General features: G+C 40.8%; 1 protein-coding gene across 1 annotated transcript in view; it reads right to left on the bottom strand.

Moving 5' to 3' along the window:
• The window catches only part of LOC139948408 (ATP-dependent RNA helicase A protein-like), a 35,492-nt gene that overhangs the window by 3,586 nt on the left and 13,004 nt on the right, over positions 1-18,902 (bottom strand). The window contains exons 12-28 of the mRNA XM_071946553.1: positions 18,555-18,746; positions 18,231-18,372; positions 17,652-17,734; positions 15,247-15,403; positions 14,264-14,382; positions 13,610-13,708; positions 13,052-13,166; positions 12,188-12,282; positions 11,693-11,766; positions 9,945-10,097; positions 8,057-8,217; positions 6,634-6,745; positions 5,313-5,474; positions 3,696-3,783; positions 2,912-2,954; positions 2,100-2,323; positions 1,659-1,774 (exon numbers count right to left, since the gene is read on the bottom strand). Coding sequence (XP_071802654.1) covers positions 1,659-1,774; positions 2,100-2,323; positions 2,912-2,954; positions 3,696-3,783; positions 5,313-5,474; positions 6,634-6,745; positions 8,057-8,217; positions 9,945-10,097; positions 11,693-11,766; positions 12,188-12,282; positions 13,052-13,166; positions 13,610-13,708; positions 14,264-14,382; positions 15,247-15,403; positions 17,652-17,734; positions 18,231-18,372; positions 18,555-18,746 — 2,135 coding nt within the window. The remainder of the gene's footprint in view (positions 1-1,658; positions 1,775-2,099; positions 2,324-2,911; positions 2,955-3,695; positions 3,784-5,312; positions 5,475-6,633; positions 6,746-8,056; positions 8,218-9,944; positions 10,098-11,692; positions 11,767-12,187; positions 12,283-13,051; positions 13,167-13,609; positions 13,709-14,263; positions 14,383-15,246; positions 15,404-17,651; positions 17,735-18,230; positions 18,373-18,554; positions 18,747-18,902) is intronic.

The raw sequence follows: 18,902 nt of genomic DNA on the forward strand, positions 1-18,902 counted from the left end.
TATAATCAGTAAAATTTTGATATTTACCAATCCTATAGTTTGTCTTTTATGGAATAAGTATGATAGAAAATTATTAGTTTTCAATGAGTCGATATCTAAAATCCTGCAAATTCTGTCAATGCAAGCACTTTCTGAATTAAGGGGAAATGTTTTGCCAACCATGTCGGTTTGTGTACTCAGTCCCCATATCATCACCAGCCAGGTTCCCGAAAGTGTCGAGTGAGTGGTGACCCCTGGTTTTGACCCTCTAAGTCTCTGGTATTTTGCTAGGCTGTCTGCTGTGAGTCATAAGTGGATGTATTGAGAAGCGTGCATGCATTACTGTCGCATGAGTCATCATTGGAGTGGTTCCCCTGTTTACAAGAGCTACAACCAGACTACAAATCTGGCCTTCTGTGTCTCCCCTGTCTACAGAAACTACAAACGGACTCTACATCACGTAACTTGCATGTTAAAAACTTTCCTTAATACATAGAAAACTTCCCTTAAAGGCACCGGTTACGTTTGGTAATTGTCAAAGACCAGTATTCTCACTTGGTGTATCCCAACAAATGCATCACATAACAAACCTGTGAAAATTTGGACTCAACTGGTCATCAAAATTGCAAGAGAATAATGAAAGAAAAAACACCCTTGTTCAGTTGTTCTACAAATTTGTGTGCTTTCAGATGCATAATAAAAGACTTGAGCTGAAGTCTTTTATTATTTGATTGAGAAATTACCTCTTTCTCAAAACTACATTACTTCAGAGGGAGGGAACCGTTTCTCACAATGTTTTATACCGTCAACAGCTCTCCATTGCTTGATACCAAGTATTAGTTTGTATGCTAACATTTGTTTTGTGTAATTACCATCAGTGTCCAGTGCCTTATGCTATGTTTTTTCTGAAAAATTAGTAAAACTATTAGTTTCCGTCTCACAAGAACAATTGATGTTTGAAAACAGTGAAAACATATAAGTGTGTTTTTCTCGCAAATCCAGTCACCAATTGGGCATGAACTTTCACAGGTTTGTTATCCCATGTATATGTTTGGTCACATCAAGTGTGGATACTGGTCTTTAACAATTACCACAATGTTGTCCGCATGCTTTAAGTAATTTTGTTTTCTGCTTCTGCCCCTGTGATGAATTTGGGCCTCGATCCAGAACATTAAAGGCAGTGGACACGTTTGGTAATTACTCAAAATAATTATCAGCATAAAACCTTTCTTGGTGATGAGTAATAGGGAGAGGTTGATGGTATAAAACATTGTGAGAAACAGCTCCCTCTGAAGTGCCATAGTTTTTGAGAAAGAAGTAATTTTCCACGAATTTTATTTAGAGATCTAGGTCCCGAAATCAACCATCTAAACGCACACAACTTCGTGTGACATGGGTGTTTTTTTCTTTCATTATTATCTCGCAACTTCGATGGCCGGTTGAGCTCAAATTTTCACAGGTTTGTTAATTTATTTATATGTTGAGATACACCAACTGTGAAGGCTAGTCTTTGACAATTACCAATAGTGTGCAGTGCAGTATTGTAGCCAGGGCAATTTTAGCATGTTTAGTGGTGGGCATTTTGATTTGAAAGTTGGCAAAGTCCAGAGACTTTAATGACTTTAGATACAAGCACCGTACATGATTTCTTTAGACTTTCTTTCGTTGATTATTCTTACCAGTCATCAAGTTTAATCATTCCGTCTGAACTCTCCACGGTCCTGGCACCAAACAGCAGCAGCTGTAGCGGAGACACCATGGTCATTCCCTTGGCCGACACCGCACGGGTTCGTATCTATAGACAAGTCAATAGTCTCATGTCATTAAAAGGGTTTGGGTACTTTTTGTGCGACACAAAACACAATATCCCCTGATTTACTTTAAACTTTCACGGTTTGAAGATAATGATAGTACAAAGCTTCCCTTAAAATATTACTTGCTAAGGTGTTGTTGTTTTTGAGAAATTAGTAATACATTCTCACGTCTCATGAGATAACTACAACTTTTTGTCACTCTCCTGAAAACTATCTCTCTGTGATTTTCACATTTTTTCTCAAAATTTAGACGACTAATGAATGTTTTTTTTCTTGCAATTTCATATACAGATTTCACCAACATACCTTCTCGGTGAAGACAAAAAATGGCGACGGGAATGTCTGCTCAAACTTGCTGAAGTTGACCGAGGACTTGTGGATGAGAGCGGACTTGTTCTCAGTGGTCAGCAGCTTGCGTTTCTCTTTGTGGTAGCATACATTGGGGGATAGACCCATGGCCAGTAGACTCACAACAACCTCTAGTTTGACGTCAGGACCGTTGAAGTTGAAAAACTCGGGCTCTGTGCACTCTGCCATTTAAAAAAATTACATCAGTAAATACCTTTGAGAGTTTACGCACTCAGATTAATGACTGGCCGCGGTAGGTCCATTAACAGTGACCAACGACCAACCAGGTCATTACCATGCAATTAACAACCAAATCCTCACACTTTTGTTCCCTAAGTAAAATGTTTAACCCTCCAATACAGTCAGTACATTTATTTATTTACTACATTTTTTTAATCAGTTATCGCCCAAGGCCGGATGACCACTTCAAGGCGAGGGCTACACCGAACTGATTTGGGCTGTTGACCCAAATCAACTGCCACCAGGGACGTGTTGCGACCTACTTCTGGGGCTGAAACAGAGTTACTCTTTTCACAGTCAGTCAGGATGTAGGCATAGGTATCATCCACTCTGACCAAGGTCAGAGATCAAACTACACACCAGTTTTGCATTTTTTTGAGGCAGGTCTCTGGCGTTATTCACAAGCCTCGAAGAACGGCGTCAGACGTTCAGGCTAATTGTTAAGTTGCTTCAGGCCCAAGAACACTGAGGGCGCACTTCACCCGTCATTAATATTTCATATAAACATGTCAGTTAAAGAGTTTACTCACGCTCTGGAAATCCTTCCATGATCAGAATGTCCTTCAGTTGGTTCTAATAGGAAAGTAAAAAATAAATTGTTTGGGATGAACAAAGAAAACATGAATAGAGTGACATTTAAACCTGCAACCACAAGATTTACATGCCATTGCTCTACCAACTGAGCAATAGACGATGTGACCTCTGACATCACTCGAAACCATAATATGATTCGAGCACGTACCGTCGAACAAAACCTTTGTGTTTTGGCAGCCAGCTAGAAAGTACATGCAATCTTACCATGACTACGAGTCTTTTTGCCCTGCAATGACCAGGGCACTAATGTTACATTTGTAAGTCAAAGGAGTGTTATTGGCCCAATGACCAGGGCACTAATGTTACATTTGTAAGTCAAAGGAGTGGTATTAGCCCAATGACAAGGGCACTAATGTTACATTTGTAAGTTAAAGGAGCGTTATTGGCCCAATGACCAGGGCACTAATGTTACATATAGACAATGTGACCTCTGACGTCCCTAAAAAACCATAACATGATTCGCGCGCATACTGCTGGGCAAAACCTTTGTGTTTTGGCATCCAGCTGTAGAGTACGTGCAATCTAACCATGACTACACGTCTTTTTGTCCAGCGAAAAAGACGTGTACAGTGTTTTGTCTACAGAGGGCGGTTTGAATGTAAACATAGGTCACATCGTCATTATAATTTCTTTCGTTATTACTATTATTATTCATAAAAGTGCCAAAATAATCAAATTGGAAACATTTATTGGTTTATTTAATTGGTATTGCTGATTTACCCTGGCTTCATAGATCATGCGTAATGATGTCATCTGCAGCTGCTTCCGGTCGCAGTAATTCATTGCTGCTTCTTCCCCACCGTTAGATCTAAAAAAATATTTATGCAATGAGGTAATGAATTCAGAAAATACACAAAGGAGAAAGCCCCACGCACAATTTACCATCGCCACACCTATAAATTGTTAATATAAATTTCTGGCAATGAAATTAAAGGAACATGATACTTGGATTGCATGATTTTCCTTTAACGTCGCGAAGAAACACGGTCGACCATTTTGTGGGGTCAAAATTTGGACTCCATAAAATGGCCGACCGTGTTAGTTTGCATTGTAAAAGGAAAACCGTGCAACTTCGAGTGATACTTGTGTGGATCATTATATTCTACTTTTAAAATATCTTTCTAACCATATGCATTTCATAACAAATGATTTCACACGCTTTTCAAAGACCAACTCGACCGATCCAAGGCAACGTGTTCCTTTAAGGGATCACTTAAAGGTGCCTTGTAGGCTTAAAGATGTCTGTGTAGAGAAGATGTTGAAGAAACCCTGTGTTTTGTATGTAACGGGGGGGGGGGGCACTATCAGGTAGGGACTCAGGTAGGCTCTTGTTCGAGGTGGGATTTGTATCAGGGTCGACAGAGATTAAAGCAGGGTAAGATGCAACTTGACAAACTTAGAGAGATTAAAGCAGGGTAAGATGCAACTTGAGAAACTTAGAGAGATTAAAGCAGAGCAAGATGCAACTTGAGAAACTTAATCCCCAATCAGCTCTAGGAAGTTGGGGTCTAGCTTTAAAAGCATCTTGTAGATACTGAGCGGTGGTAGACTATATAGAAAGTCTACCCGGCAAGTAGACATACACTTGATGTTAACACAACCAAATATACATCGATACCTCACCATGCAATGCCTCAAATCACATATAAATACCTTTTAACAATTCTTTGCACTGTGAAGTGATTTTACAATGAATCATGGTACATTTCACACAGAGACGTACGTGATATTTTCTCAAGGGATGCTTGTCTTTTCACTGTAGTGTGAAAGGGATATAAATGCCCATTACTTACAATGCCTCCTCCCATTCCTGGAAGCAACCTAATACAGACCCTATACATTTTCTCAAGGAATATATGTCTTTTCACTGTAGTGTGAAAGGGACATAAATACCAACTGCTTACAATGCCTCCTCCCATTCCTGGAAGCGTCCTAATACAGACCCCATACATTTTCTCAAGGAATGTCTGTCTTTCCACTGTAGTGTGAAATGGATTTAAATACAAACTGCTTAAAATATTCTCCTCTCATTCCTAAAACCGTCTAATACAGACCCCATACATTTTCTCAAGGAATATATGTCTTTTTACTGTAGTGTGAAAGGGATTTAAATACTTACAATTCCCCCTTCCCATTCCTGGAAGCAGCCTAGTCGGTCCCATATATTTTCTCAAGGAATGTCTGTCTTTTCAAAGTATGCAAGGGATTTAAATACCCACTTCTTACAATGCCTCCTCCCATTCTGTCAAACAGTCCAGCACAGACCCAATATATTTTCTCAAGGAATGTCTGTTTTTTCTTTATAGTGTGAAAGGGGTTTAGATACCCATTACTTACAATGCCGCCTCCCATTCTTGGAAGCAGCCGAGTACAGCGATCTGGTCACTATGACGGATTCCACCATACGCTTTGTGTGCATTGGTCACTTTGCCCATGTGGGTAACGAAAGGCTCAGAGAACACAGTGCTAGCAGCTATGATGGTCATGGCATCGCCAACACTGCAAACAAACATGAAATCAAGTTGTCAAACACTGTCAATCTGATGGGTCCAAAACTCTTCTTAACTTAAGACCAATCTTAAGACTTACATGTAGGACGAGTTCCAATCCTGCACTCTAGCATGCCGACCGTAAGATTAATCCTAAGTTAGGAAGAGTTACTCGTCCTAACTTGAGATAAGACGAGTCCTAACTCTTTGTGATATCGACGGCTGTATTATTAATTTAACTAAATGGGCAAGCAAGGGACATGAACAAAAACAAACATGAAAACAGAGGTTTGAAATAATCAGAACTAGCGATTGAGTTGTGGTGAATTCCTGAACAGAACCAGTGTTTTATGTATGTTCTGATGGTCTTCAGAAGAAATCCTGCCATACAGGGCCCAATTTCATGGCTCTGCTTACCGTAAGCACAGAATCGGCGCTTATGGAAGCAGGGAATTCTGTGCTTACGGCAAGCCTATTTCACAGGTAAGCGGCGTATTTTGGTGTCTGCGCGTACGTACTCCGCGTAACTAGGCATTCTACGCTCACATGGCGAGTGCAGAAATTCGGAGCTTGCAAGTAAGCAGGGAATCGTGATGTAAGCGAAGAATTCGGCGGTAAGCAGAGCCATGAAATTGGGCCCAGGTGCTTGAAAATTTGTGGTGTGTCGTAGCCTAGCGGTTAAGAGCATGGAACTGAAGCTTTTGTTTTTCTGATCAACAGAGTGTTGGTCGAGTCCCAGTCGTGACATCTGTGTCCTTAAGAAAGACAATTTATGATTGCTTCGTCCTTTGGATGGGATGTAAAGCAGTTGGTCCTTTGTGCTGTGTAACGCACATAAAAGAACCCAGTGCCCTTATCGAAAAAAAAAGGGGTTCGCCCCTTTGTTCCTGGTGTGGTTGGCAGCATATTGCGCTACAGCACATTGTAAACCATTACATGGTGCTACAATGTATGTAAAAGGAGTAGATCTCATAATTCAAACACAGTCGCACTTACATTGCAGGAAAATACTGAGTGTGCGCTTAGAAACAACTGTATTAAGCGCCTAATAAATGTTGTTTATGATTTTTTAACAAAATAGTTAAGTAACTTGCTCAAGGACACAAGTGTCATGACCCAGGAATCAAACCCACACCCTGAATACCTTCAAGGCTTCAGCAAATACTTACAAGAAACAGCATCCTAGGATGATCATCTTGCCTAGCTTGGGTTCCATTGGCATCTTAGCGAGGATCTTCCCTAGTGGAGTAAGCTCCTCATCACCATCCAAAGCATGCATCTCTACAAAGCATCAACAAGAAAATAATGTACACCTTCAGTAATAATCAAAGGTAGACTAATGCTGGTTAATGGGTAATTGTCGAAGACTAGCCTTCACAGTTGGTGTATCTCAATATATGCATAAAATAACAAACCTGTGAAAATTTAAGCTCAATCGGTCATCAAAGTTGCGAGATAATGATGAAAGAAGAAAACACCCTAGTCATACATAGTTGTGTGCGTTTAGATGGTTGATTTTGAGGTCTCGAAATCAAATTCATGGAAATTGAATTGTGTTTTATACCATCAGTCTCTCCCCATTACTCTTACCAAGTGAGGTTTAATGCTAATCACTATTTTGATAATCACTAACTTTGATACTTTCTTCTAAACTGAATTGATGATGAGTTGAGTACAAGTTGCAAGTTACAAGTTGCTCGAATAGTGCTCCAATATTAAAGGCACTGGACACAATTTGCTGTGAGTAACAGTGAGTTACTGTGAGTAACAGTGAGTTAGTGAGCTAGGATGAGACACTCACTTTCAGGGTGGCCACAGCCTCTACCACTGAGTCCAATGGAGGTGGCTGGATAGCATTACCAAGGATGTCAGCAATGTTACCCAGACGTAGAAGCTTAACAGTCAGTAACTATATCAGCTGAGAGTTGCTGTGAGTAACAGTGATTTACTGTGAGTAACCATGAGTTAGTGAGCTAGGATGAGACAGTCACCTTTCAGGGCGGCCACAGCCTCTACCACTGAGTCCAATGGAGGTGGCTGGATAGCATTACCAAGGATGTCAGCAATGTTACCCAGACGTAGAAGCTTAACAGTCAGTAACTACATCAGCTGTGAGTAACAGTGAGTTACTGTGAGTAACCATGAGTTAGTGAGCTAGGATGAGACACTCACTTTCAGGGTGGCCACAGCCTCTACCACCGAGTCCAATGGAGGTGGTTGGATAGCATTACCAAGGATGTCAGCAATGTTACCCAGACGTAGAAGCTTAACAGTCAGTAACTATATCAGCTGAGAGTTGCTGTGAGTAACAGTGAGTTACTGTGAGTAACCATGAGTTAGTGAGCTAGGATGAGACACTCACTTTCAGGGTGGCCACAGCCTCTACCACTGAGTCCAATGGAGGTGGCTGGATAGCATTACCAAGGATGTCAGCAATGTTACCCAGACGTAGAAGCTTAACAGTCAGTAACTATATTAGCTGAGAGTTGCTGTGAGTAACAGTGAGTTACTGTGAGTAACAGTGAGTTACTGTGAGTAACAGTGAATTACTGTGAGTAACCATGAGTTAGTGAGCTAGGATGAGACACTCACCTTTCAGGGCGGCCACAGCCTCTACCACTGAGTCCAATGGAGGTGGCTCGATAGCCTTACCAAGGAAGTCAGCAATGTTACCCAGACGTAGAAGCTTGATGGTCAAAGCAAGCTCATGGAGTGGGGTTCGGAAGATCTCTGGGGTGGCATGCTCCTCAAGTCTTATGTGAGAAGATAAAAATTCAGTTTAAACAAATAGGTTAAATGGTGCAACATTGAGCTGAAGTTAATTGAAATATATTGCAAAAATGTGACATGGTTTTTGCAAAATGAGGCATAAATTGGCGAGGGAGCGATAAGAGTTATTCAAGAAGTTAAAGGAACATTACAGAATTGGTTTTTGCTAACAAAACAGTTGTTGGCAATGTAAGCACTTTATGTAATCCACCATATACATAAACTGACAAACCTGTAGAAGTTTGAGATCGATCTGCTATCTGGGTCACGAGAGAATAGTGAAAAACCGATTACAAATTTTGCATTGCATCGATGCCAAAATAAAAAAGAATAAAACACTCACTGAGCGATAAACTCCAAACGTGAAGTTTTTGTAGTAAAAATTAAAAGCTGGAATATTCTTTTTTGAGGTTTTGTCTGATCTTGCAAATCATATAACCATTTTGGCAAGGATTGTAGCACTATGTTGGAAGTCTCCCTATTTTGAAATATCTTTGCTTGGGGGGGGTTCCAGTCAGAAGCCATTCAACCTAAAACTGCCGTATAGCCAGGGATCACAACTTGGGAGGCTGAAGCAGAGGGATCAACTTAAGGGGATGCAACTTTTTTTTATTTATAAGAAAGTCCAAAAGTCTAACTCCTCTCTATATACCTTCACGGTATACTAGACGTCAAAGGCACCGTTTTATTCATCATCTTGGCTGTACCGTCTTGGAACCTGCACCACTTTGACTTCCCATTTTGTTGTCCAGTTAAGGTAATTGTTGTGCTTCTTCTAATTAAGTATGCCTCCAAAAAAGGACAAAAATGTATCATTTCCAACGACTCGACTGATAGTGCACACGATAGCGCCATACCAATGTCTATTTCCGACAGTATACTTGTGGTAAATCGACAAGAGTTGCAAGATACGAAATACAGCGTCCAAGAGAAACTTGACATCGTCATAACGAACCAGCAATCTATCCTGTCAAGAATCACTAAAATTGAAAACGACTATCAAGAACTAGAGATGTCTGTCAACTATACTTCTCATACCATTGAAGAGATTCAGGCTGTAAACAAGACGCTTTCATCGAACCTTGCCAATGTTACTACCAGGCTTGAGCAGGCTGATTGTAAAATTACCAAACTGGAGGAGGCTACACTACATTTGGAACGCTATTCAAGAAGCTACAATCTCCGTTTTAGAGGCATTTGAGAACTTGTTGATGAACCCCCGTCTTACCCATATGAAAGAATAAAAGAAATCCTGTCAGATAAATGCAGCCTCGAGCCAGAGATTGAAAATGCACATCGCTCAGACCGATTTCCGAAAATGCCTACAGATCAACCTCGACACAAACTAGCAAAGTTCATCTATCGCCCAGAACGTCAACAAGTACTTCTACGTTGCAAAATGGCGCTGGCCGAGTGTGGAATCTACATGATTCAGGATCTCCCAGCAGTTGATGCAGCAAAGAAGAGAAGCCTGACAGATGTTATGAGCAAGGCGTTTCAAGAAGGCAAGAAACCAAGCTTCCGTAATGGCCAACTTTACATCAATGGCCAAAAATATACTCCCAAGTCATAAATTTCCCCGAAGGACCTACCGCAAACCTACTTCTGTTGTAACCAACCGGTGGTCTTTAAACGTTAATTCTCAATCATTGGAGCAGTGCTGATTAGGTTAAATAGAAGAACAGACAATGTTTTGATCTTAGAGACTTACTTCTCAAAGCGAGCCCTACTGACGAGATGGAAAGCAAAGCCAGGTCGTACACGACCAGCTCGTCCACGTCTCTGCTCCAGATTACTCCTAGATGCCCAGATGGTAGCGTAGTTGGTCATGTTGTTGTGGGATGTGAACAACTTGGTCTTGCATCTGCATAGAAAGGAAATTTGTTATCATCGTAACTTGATCTTAAGAACAGTATAATAGTAGAAAGCTTCCCTTCAAATATTACTTGCTGAGGTGCTGTAGTTTTTGAGAAATGAGTAAAACAAATAATTTAAAAACGTATTTACCAATACCGTTTTACATGCTAAAATTATTTTCCGTGACTTTTTTTTTACTCATTTCTTCAACAAGTATTATTTTAAGAGAAGCTTTCTACCATCATCATCTTCAAACTGTACAAACGGAAATCTGTGGCTTTGGTGTTTTTTTGTTCTACAAAAAGTAACAAGATCCTTTAATCACTTCACGACGGTATCCTGAAAACTGACACGAACCAAAGCTTCTTGAATCATCATTTTCCCTTAAAGGCAGTGGACACTATTGGTAATTACTCAAAATAATTATTAGCATAAAACCTTACTTGGTGACGAGTAATTGGGAGAGGTTGATGGTATAAAACATTGTGAGAAACGGCTCCCTCTGAAGTGCCATGGTTTTCGAGAAAGAAGTAATTTTCCACGAATATGATTTCGAGACCTCAGGCTTAGAACTTGAGGTCTCAAAATCAACCATCTAAATGCACACAACTTCGTGTGACAAGGGTGTTTTTTTCTGTCATTATTATCTCGCAAGTTCGATGACCGATTGGGCTCAAATTTGCACAGGTTTGTTATTTTATGCATATGTTGAGATACACAAACTGTAAAGGCAAGTCTTTGACAATTACCAATAGTGTCCACCGCCTTTAATATCGTTGACTTGACAATGGAAAGACAATAAAAGTTCTCTTCATTAACTCTGGATTTGATGTTGCCACATGAAAAAGGTGAGTAGGCATTCATTAAGTTTCACGAACCGATTGCCAAAATCTGCCATGATATGCTGGAATCCATCTTAAAATGCTTGAACTTACCTCCCAAATGACAAACATTGGTGACAGCCTGTCCATTCTTGTATGCCACATTTGTGCAACAACAGGACAAAGGTCAGGAGTTACTCAATAACCCCAAGAAAGGGAGTTTACAAGGCATGTATTCCAGTGTACAATTGTTGCACGCTGTGATGGGTTCCATGGTGTTTTGTACACACGAGGGGGGAAAGGGTGCCATTTGTTTTGTTATACCTTTGTAACATTATTATTCCTCTGCTCGAAGTTCCGTTGTCATCTTTAAACATTATTACGACAGACTATTCATTGTTTAATAAACAGACGAACGAGAAACAATTCCTTTCGAACCCGCGGTTATTTCGTACACAGTGCTGGAAATCGACCAACGCCGGGAACGATCAAGGTAATGTACACAGGCGTACTTCACTTTTCATGTTACCAGGCCCGTCGAGCCATGTAACATGCGTTTTTGTTGCGCTTCACATGATTGGTTCTCGACCAATCAAACTTCACAGTTTTTTACCGAGGTATTACAAAACCTGTTGTTGCTCTTTTTGGTTGGATGTATGGTGTGTTCATTGAAAATAATTTACTCTTCTAAAAACAATGATCTACTTTCTCTTTCAATTGAATGCCTGGTACCACACGCTGTTGGGTCCAAAGGGATTGATTAATGTTGTTTTGAACTTACTTGCAGATATCAATAACATACACTACATCATTGATGGTGATACTAGTCTCTGCGATGTTGGTGGATAGAATGATCTGAAGACGAACAAAATCAAATGTAAAAAAGTCATAAGTAAAACTGTGTACATAGAAACAGATTACAGTCCGACTGAACACAAAATTAGAGTCTGAGTGATCAACAGATTTTCAGTCTGAGAGTATGTTCAGACAGCGTACTAAGTTAGAAACGAACCGGTTCAACTTTTATGAGCAGTGGGGGATGGTCGTAAAAAAATTCCCCTTGCGTGCAGACAGCACAGAATTAAACCTGATTCGGTCTCAATGGATATGGGACGCAGAAGTGCTATATTTTTCCATATTCCACTCGCACTTGTGTGATAACTTATAATACTACGCCTTGAACACCCAGCAGGGTGGATAAGTGCACATTACAAGTCTTATTATTATCATTATTATTATTATTAAGTCATGTTGGGGGGGGGATTTCTTCTTATACCTTTGTCACGCCATTTGGCACCGACTCAAACACCCTGTGCTGGTCCTCTCTAGGTACTTGGGAGTGAAGTGGTAGAATCAAATAGCTACGAGATCCTGGGTGGGATGAAAACAAAAGAGGATCAATATACACAACAAGACAAAAATTGATTTTCAAAATTGCCCTTTCGTGTACAAGATCTAGGCCCAATTTCATGGCTCTGCTTACCACCAAATTCTGCGCTTGCTATCTCCATTCTTTGCTTATGGTGCAAGCGCCAAATTTCTGCGCTAGCCTTGCAAGCTTAGAATAGTTAGTAACGTGGAGTTCGCATGCGCAGAAGCTAAAATTCGCCGCTAACCCGTGAAATACGCTTGCCGTAAGCACAGAAGTTCCTGCTTCTGTAATCGCCGATTCTGTGCTTACGGTAAGCAGAGCTATGAAATTTGGCCCTGTACTGTCTGGCCCCATTACATGACTGATCTGATCAAGCTATACACACCAAAGCCCAGCTTCATAAAGTTGCTTAGTAACTGAACATCTCTTAATTGCTGCTAAGCGAAAAAATGAGCAGGGGACCAGTCACAGATTGTTATGGCTGATAACCTATGTCAGGTAAGCATATTTAAGTTGTGCTGAGCTACTTTCTTGTGCTTAAGCAGCTCTTGAAATTGGTCCCAAGACGCAGTGGTCTAAGGGGTTTTCCTCCCACATATAAACTGAGCATTTCTTCCCCTTTCCTATTTATCCTGTTATTGACGCTTATTGTGCTGTAGATGTGTAATCAATTAAACAAATGGAAAATAAGCTCATTAACTTTCTCCTCCATTGAAGCGATGTCAACTTGAGTCAAATCAACCTTTGTATACTGATTTAAAGACGTACCGAACTTAGGGTGTTCCTGTAAGTGTCTCATGAGAGCAAAGATCCAATTCCAGCCAGGAAGGAACACCAAGACGGCACCTTCTACTCCTAGGTTATTAATGTAAGTCAGCAGGGCCTGTAGGAACAAAAAAAAACGAGAACAGATTTTGGTTTTATCTTTGTGATGTATTCTTCATAAAGCAGGGCACCAACGACCTTGTCTTAGGACCAGTCAAACTTCAATCTAAGTTGGCTGCAGCAGATATCAAGAAACGCTAGGATTAATCCTATCTCGAGTTAGGACGAGTAACTCGTCCTAAATTAGGATAGGTTCAATGCGCCCTACATCTTCGAATAGGGAATCTAACTCGTCCTAAGTTCTTAGATTATTCCTAAGTTAGGAAAAGTTTGGTGAAATCGACAGCTGGCTTTTTAAGTGTTTAAAAGCAACCATATTGAATAGTATAAAGTATTGACTAGTGAAAAAGCTGGTCGACTAGCAAAATAACAATCTAGCGGGTCCTGCTGGCTATGCACCAAAAAGGTCAAAGCCAAACCTGCTTATAAACATATAATTACCTCAATAAGGTCAAAGTTCATTTCCTTTTCGCTCATCTGCGCCATGGCCCGGCGAGTTCGCTCAGAGTACTGATCAGAAACCATCTTGTTCATATTCTCCTGAAATGAAAATCATAAATACATTGTAAACCAAATGGTGTTGTTTTGCTTCTATAAGCAAGATTCAGTCTATAGAGGGCAGTATTCTCCTATATACAGGGGTGCATTTTGGCGAACACGATCGGAAGAAAAAGTTTCTGACGTAAACTTCACTGACCGAAACAATGTCCAAGAGCTACGCGAAAGGAGGCTAATAACCTGAAACAGTTCATGACGAAGGTACATCTCATGAAATTTAATTTTCCTGAAACAAACAGCGTTCATTTTATTTTCAAGTAATGGAACTTAGTCTTTGTAATTTGATCAACATTATTTAGTTGTTAAGGTTTTTTCATTTTTTTTTTTAATCCATTGGATTTTAAAAAGTTTTTAGAGTCAGCCATCTTGTATTGAGCAAACAAGTCGGTTACCGTTTGGTCTAAACAGACTTGGCACATCGTTTCAACCGAACACGCGAAAACGCTCACCCAATGACCAAAGCTCAAACATGTTTCTGGTTGGGGTCGCCAAAACGCACCCCAGCAAGATTCTGTCTATAGAGGGCAGTATACTCACAGCAAACTCATCCTCTGCATCATCCTCATCATCGTCATCTCTGCTTTTATTCTTGCTCTTCCTTGTATTAGGTCCAGGCACAAAGTTCAGCATCTGTACAATGTCTTCCAGATAATACTCTACCAACAAGACACAATAAAAAAGAATTTAAAAAGCGCCAAACTACCTAAGGATTCAAGGTGCTTAAAGACAGTGGACACTATTGGTAGTTGTCAAAGACCAGTCTTCTCACTTGCTGTATCTCAACATATACATAAAATCACAAACCTGTGAAAATTTGAGCTCAATTGGTCATCAAAGTTGGGAGATAATAATAACAAGAAAAAACACCCTCGTCACGCGAAGTTGTGCGCTTTCAGATACTTGATTTCAAGACCTCAAATTCTAAATCTGAGGTCTTGAAATCAAATTTGATGAAATCACTTCTTTCACGAAAACTATGTCATTTCAGAGGAACTCATTTCTTTGGGCCATTGGGAGCCATTGGGAGCCAGTGCCGTTAGTTGTCTTAGAAGCAGTGAGGTAAAGCACGTGTTTGGAATAGAATAATGAATGAGTTCAAATGGTTGTGTCAACCCTAAATGTTCCTCAGTCTGTACGGTGTGATGTGACAGAGCAATTAAGAGACCCAGACTCAAGCTCTGGAGTTCTGATCAGCAGAGTGTGGGTTCGGGTCCCGGCACTTGTGTTCTTCATCAAGATACTTTACCATAGTTGCTTTGCCCTTCATAGATCTCGTGTACTAGGGTTGGTAATGCACAACAAAGAGTGCTGGGCACAAATTGTGAGTCCAGGGGTGGATTTCACAAAGAGTTAAGAATAGTCTTATCTCGATTTAGGACGAGTTATAACTTAGGACTACCCTCAAGACTACCCTACCCTCCTAGGACTAGTCCTAAGTTCTTTGTGAAATCGACCCCTGGGCCCGCCCGCCCAAAATTGCCCACCGTGGCTACAACATTGCCCGACACCGAGTTGCTCACCTTGTACTGGATGGGCACGCCCGTATACTTCTACAACGGGGCAATCGCCGAAGTAGCAGCTGAACATCGTAGTGTCGATGGTAGCTGACATGAGGATAACCCTTAGCTCTGGAAAGGCTCGCTGCATGTCTCTTAGGACCACCAGTAGAAAGTCAGTCTGATGGGTTAATCAGCAGTAAAATAAGTTAGGTTTGTAGTAGCACCATGTGTAAATCTCTTTTGAGTAGTGTTGGTTCTGAAAAGAACCAATGGTTGACAACTCAAAATTGATGGCGTTGATCACGTTGACGTGACATGACTAGAGTCCTTTACATTATAACATATGTGCGAATGCCCTACGGGTGTCCCTTAATATCCACTTGTAAATCACAGTCTTCTGACGATGACTAGAGCAAGCTAGTCGAAACGTTGAGACCAATTCAGAACAGACTCCGCGGCAGTACAGTTAATTACGATCCTATAAAGCTAAAGTAGAAGTCCAGTCTATTTTCTATACCATCCACCCTGGTAATAGTTAAAAAGCAGGACAGTTCTTTTTCAGAACTGAGAAGTCTCCCGAACCTCCGATTATCTCTACCTACTCTACTCTACCTGGCAAGTAGATACACACATGGTGTTATCGCAAACCAAATATAAATCATTGTTGCTTGCGCAAACTAGACCCTAGTTTATCAGTTACCTTTGGCTTGTGAGCTACAGTGATTTAAGTTCCTTTATGAGGCATCCTTGATTTTATTGCCAGAAATATAAAAGAATAAGGGAGGTTTTGAACCCTGAACACTTATCGTGGAAGAGTAGGGGTTAACCTTGGTGTTTCTGGTTCACTTTTGGAAACTTTTAAAGGGCCACCAAGACCAAGAACATGGACAATGGAGGTCGTGGAAGTGTCGTGGCCGAGCAGTTAAGAGCACCGAATTCAAACTCTGGTGTTTCTGATCAGCAGAGTGTGGGTTCGAATCCCCAGCCGTGACACTGTGTCCTTGAGCAAGACACTTAACCATTGCTTCGTCCTTCGGATGAGACGTAAAGCCGTTGGTCCCATGTGTTGTGTAACGCATGTAAAAGAACCCAGTGCACTTATCGAAAAGAGAAGGGGTTCGCCCCGGTGTTCCTGGTTGTGGCTGCTTAATGCGCCGTAGCACCTTGTAAACCCTTATAAGGTGCTAAATAATTGGGTCTCAGAATTCATCACTGCAATAACCTATCTTTCTGAAAGTTTGTATATACTCAGCGCCTTGAGTACCTTGTTTGGTAGATACGTGCGCTATATAAGACTTCGATATTATTATTATTATTATTATAAGGCTTTTTAAGGTATGGCGGACACAATGCTACAACACTATAAGGTTTGGGTAAATTTGTGCGTATTGACCACTAGAAATAGAACGCGTGTTATTCTGTGAAGTGCGCATTTTAGGCAACGCGGCGTTTACACAAACATGGTGAGCGTGGCATCAGTCGCTGCGTGTGAGGCAGCGTATCACGTCCGCCATACTTCAAAAAGGCTCATGGCCTCATGGCCTTTGTGTTATTCGGGGCCTGCAATCATCAAAGACTAAAAAGTTTAATATATTTCCTATGGGCTTCTGGCAAGTGATGGAGCCTGCTAGTATGAAGTGGGTGTGGCCTACAGTGAAATGATGTCACATACACCAACAAGAATAGGTTAAAGGCAGTGGACACTATTGGTAGCCTAATTGTCAAAGACTAGCCTTCACAGTTGGTGTATCTCAACATTTACATAAAATAACAAACCGGTGAAAATTTGAGCTCAATCGGTCATCGAACTTGTGAGATATGAATGAAAGAAAAAAACACCATTTTCACACGAAGGTAAGTGCGTTTAGATGGTTGATTTTGAGTTCTAAATCTGAGGTCTCGAAATCAAATTCGTGGAAAATTACTTCTTACCCGGAAACTATGGCACTTCAGAGGGAGCCGTTTCTCACAATGTTTTATACCATCAACCTCTCCCCATTACTTGTCACCAAGAAAGGTTTTATGCTAATAATTATTTTGAGTAATTACCAATAGTGTCCACTGCCTTTAAGGCCATGTCCGAATTGGCAGCTACAGCTACGGCTAGATTTCTGCATCATCATGCGTGGTATAGATTGTCCTTGGCAACTCCCTAAGCCACAGTTGTAGCCGACACTGTAGCCGCCAATAGATAGATTGTACTAAGCGTCATCAACCGCCATATTTAATGAAATGTGCACGCGTGCAAAGCTATCATTGGCTAAGAGCTGTGCGTAGCGCGTACACGTATGCACTGTTGCATTGTTTATTCATAAAATATGTCAGTTGATGACGCCAAGTGCAATCCATCAATACTGATACAGCTGAATTGAGTTAAGGATTGGTAAGGACAGAAGTAGATGGAATAACACTTTTATTTTTCTTACATTAAGATCTCTCTCGTGAATCTCATCCACAACGACGTGGGATACGCCCCTCAGCCCCGCCTCCAACTTACGTAGAAGGGTGCCTGCAAATATGAAATAAAGTCAAATTAATGGTTTCTCTTCCACTTTCCATAAATGGCTCCCAAAATGTTTGATAGCAAAAAATGTTCTTTCTTTTAAACGACAAACAATAATTGCCATTAAAAAAAGTGTACTGTAGCCTATTGATGTTGCTTGGTGTTTTTGTTTGAAGGCTTTTCCAAACACAATATCAACCTCTACCCTCGCAGGTACCAATTTATACCTCTAGGTGAAAAGAAGCAATTATAGTAAAGTATCTTGCTCAAGGACACGAGCGTCATGACTGGGTATCAAACCCACACTATGATGACTTAACCACCAGAACTTGAATTTGGTGCTCTAGACTACTCAGCCATAAAACCCAACAAAATGCAACTTAAAAAAATTCTGCCGTTGACGATCACTAACAAATTCTGGAGTCAGGAAAAGTCCTCACAAATCAGAATAAAAACAGCTGTTTGGGAAAGCAAAACCAATGCAAAAATCCCCTTGACTTACCTACAGTGCAGAAGAGCAGAGCTCCCTGAGGGCGTGGTCTAATAGTGTCAAACCTTACTGAGTAACCAGAGCTTAAACCCAGGTCTTCAGCTCTCTCACAAGCAACACGCTCCGCGATGGACACTGCACTGATTCTACGAGGCTAGTACACAAAATAAGAATAATAATACACAAGATTTACTCTCTCACAAGCTCCCCAATGTAGGAACTCTTTATCCAATGGAGACTTAGTATCAAAACCCTGCAAACATTGACTATTCTAAATGGCCCCTTATTACCCAACTCTCCATGAAACACCTGTCTCAATCGTTCTTGCCCTCTTACCTGTGTGACGATGATGTTGCAGAAGGCGCCCCTTCCTGCTTTGATGTAGCTATCCAGGATAAACTGAGGTACCTGGGTGGTCTTACCACACCCTGTAGCCCCACGAATGATGACCACCGGGTTACGGGTGATCACGTCCACGATAGAATCCTGGGTCTGGAAGATGGGTAAAGACTTGCGCTCTTCCAGCATCTGAGGATTAGTGATTGAAAATGAAGGCTAAAATCATGATATTTGGTCCATTTTTGCGTTTTTTTTTTTTTACACACCATTCTTTTATATATTTTGATAGGACTTTTTAATTTTTATTTTTGGGGATTTTTTTTTTTTTGGGGGGGGACAAACAAA

Source organism: Asterias amurensis, chromosome 15 (genome assembly GCF_032118995.1).
Source record: "Asterias amurensis chromosome 15, ASM3211899v1".
NCBI classification, from domain to species: domain Eukaryota; kingdom Metazoa; phylum Echinodermata; class Asteroidea; order Forcipulatida; family Asteriidae; genus Asterias; species Asterias amurensis.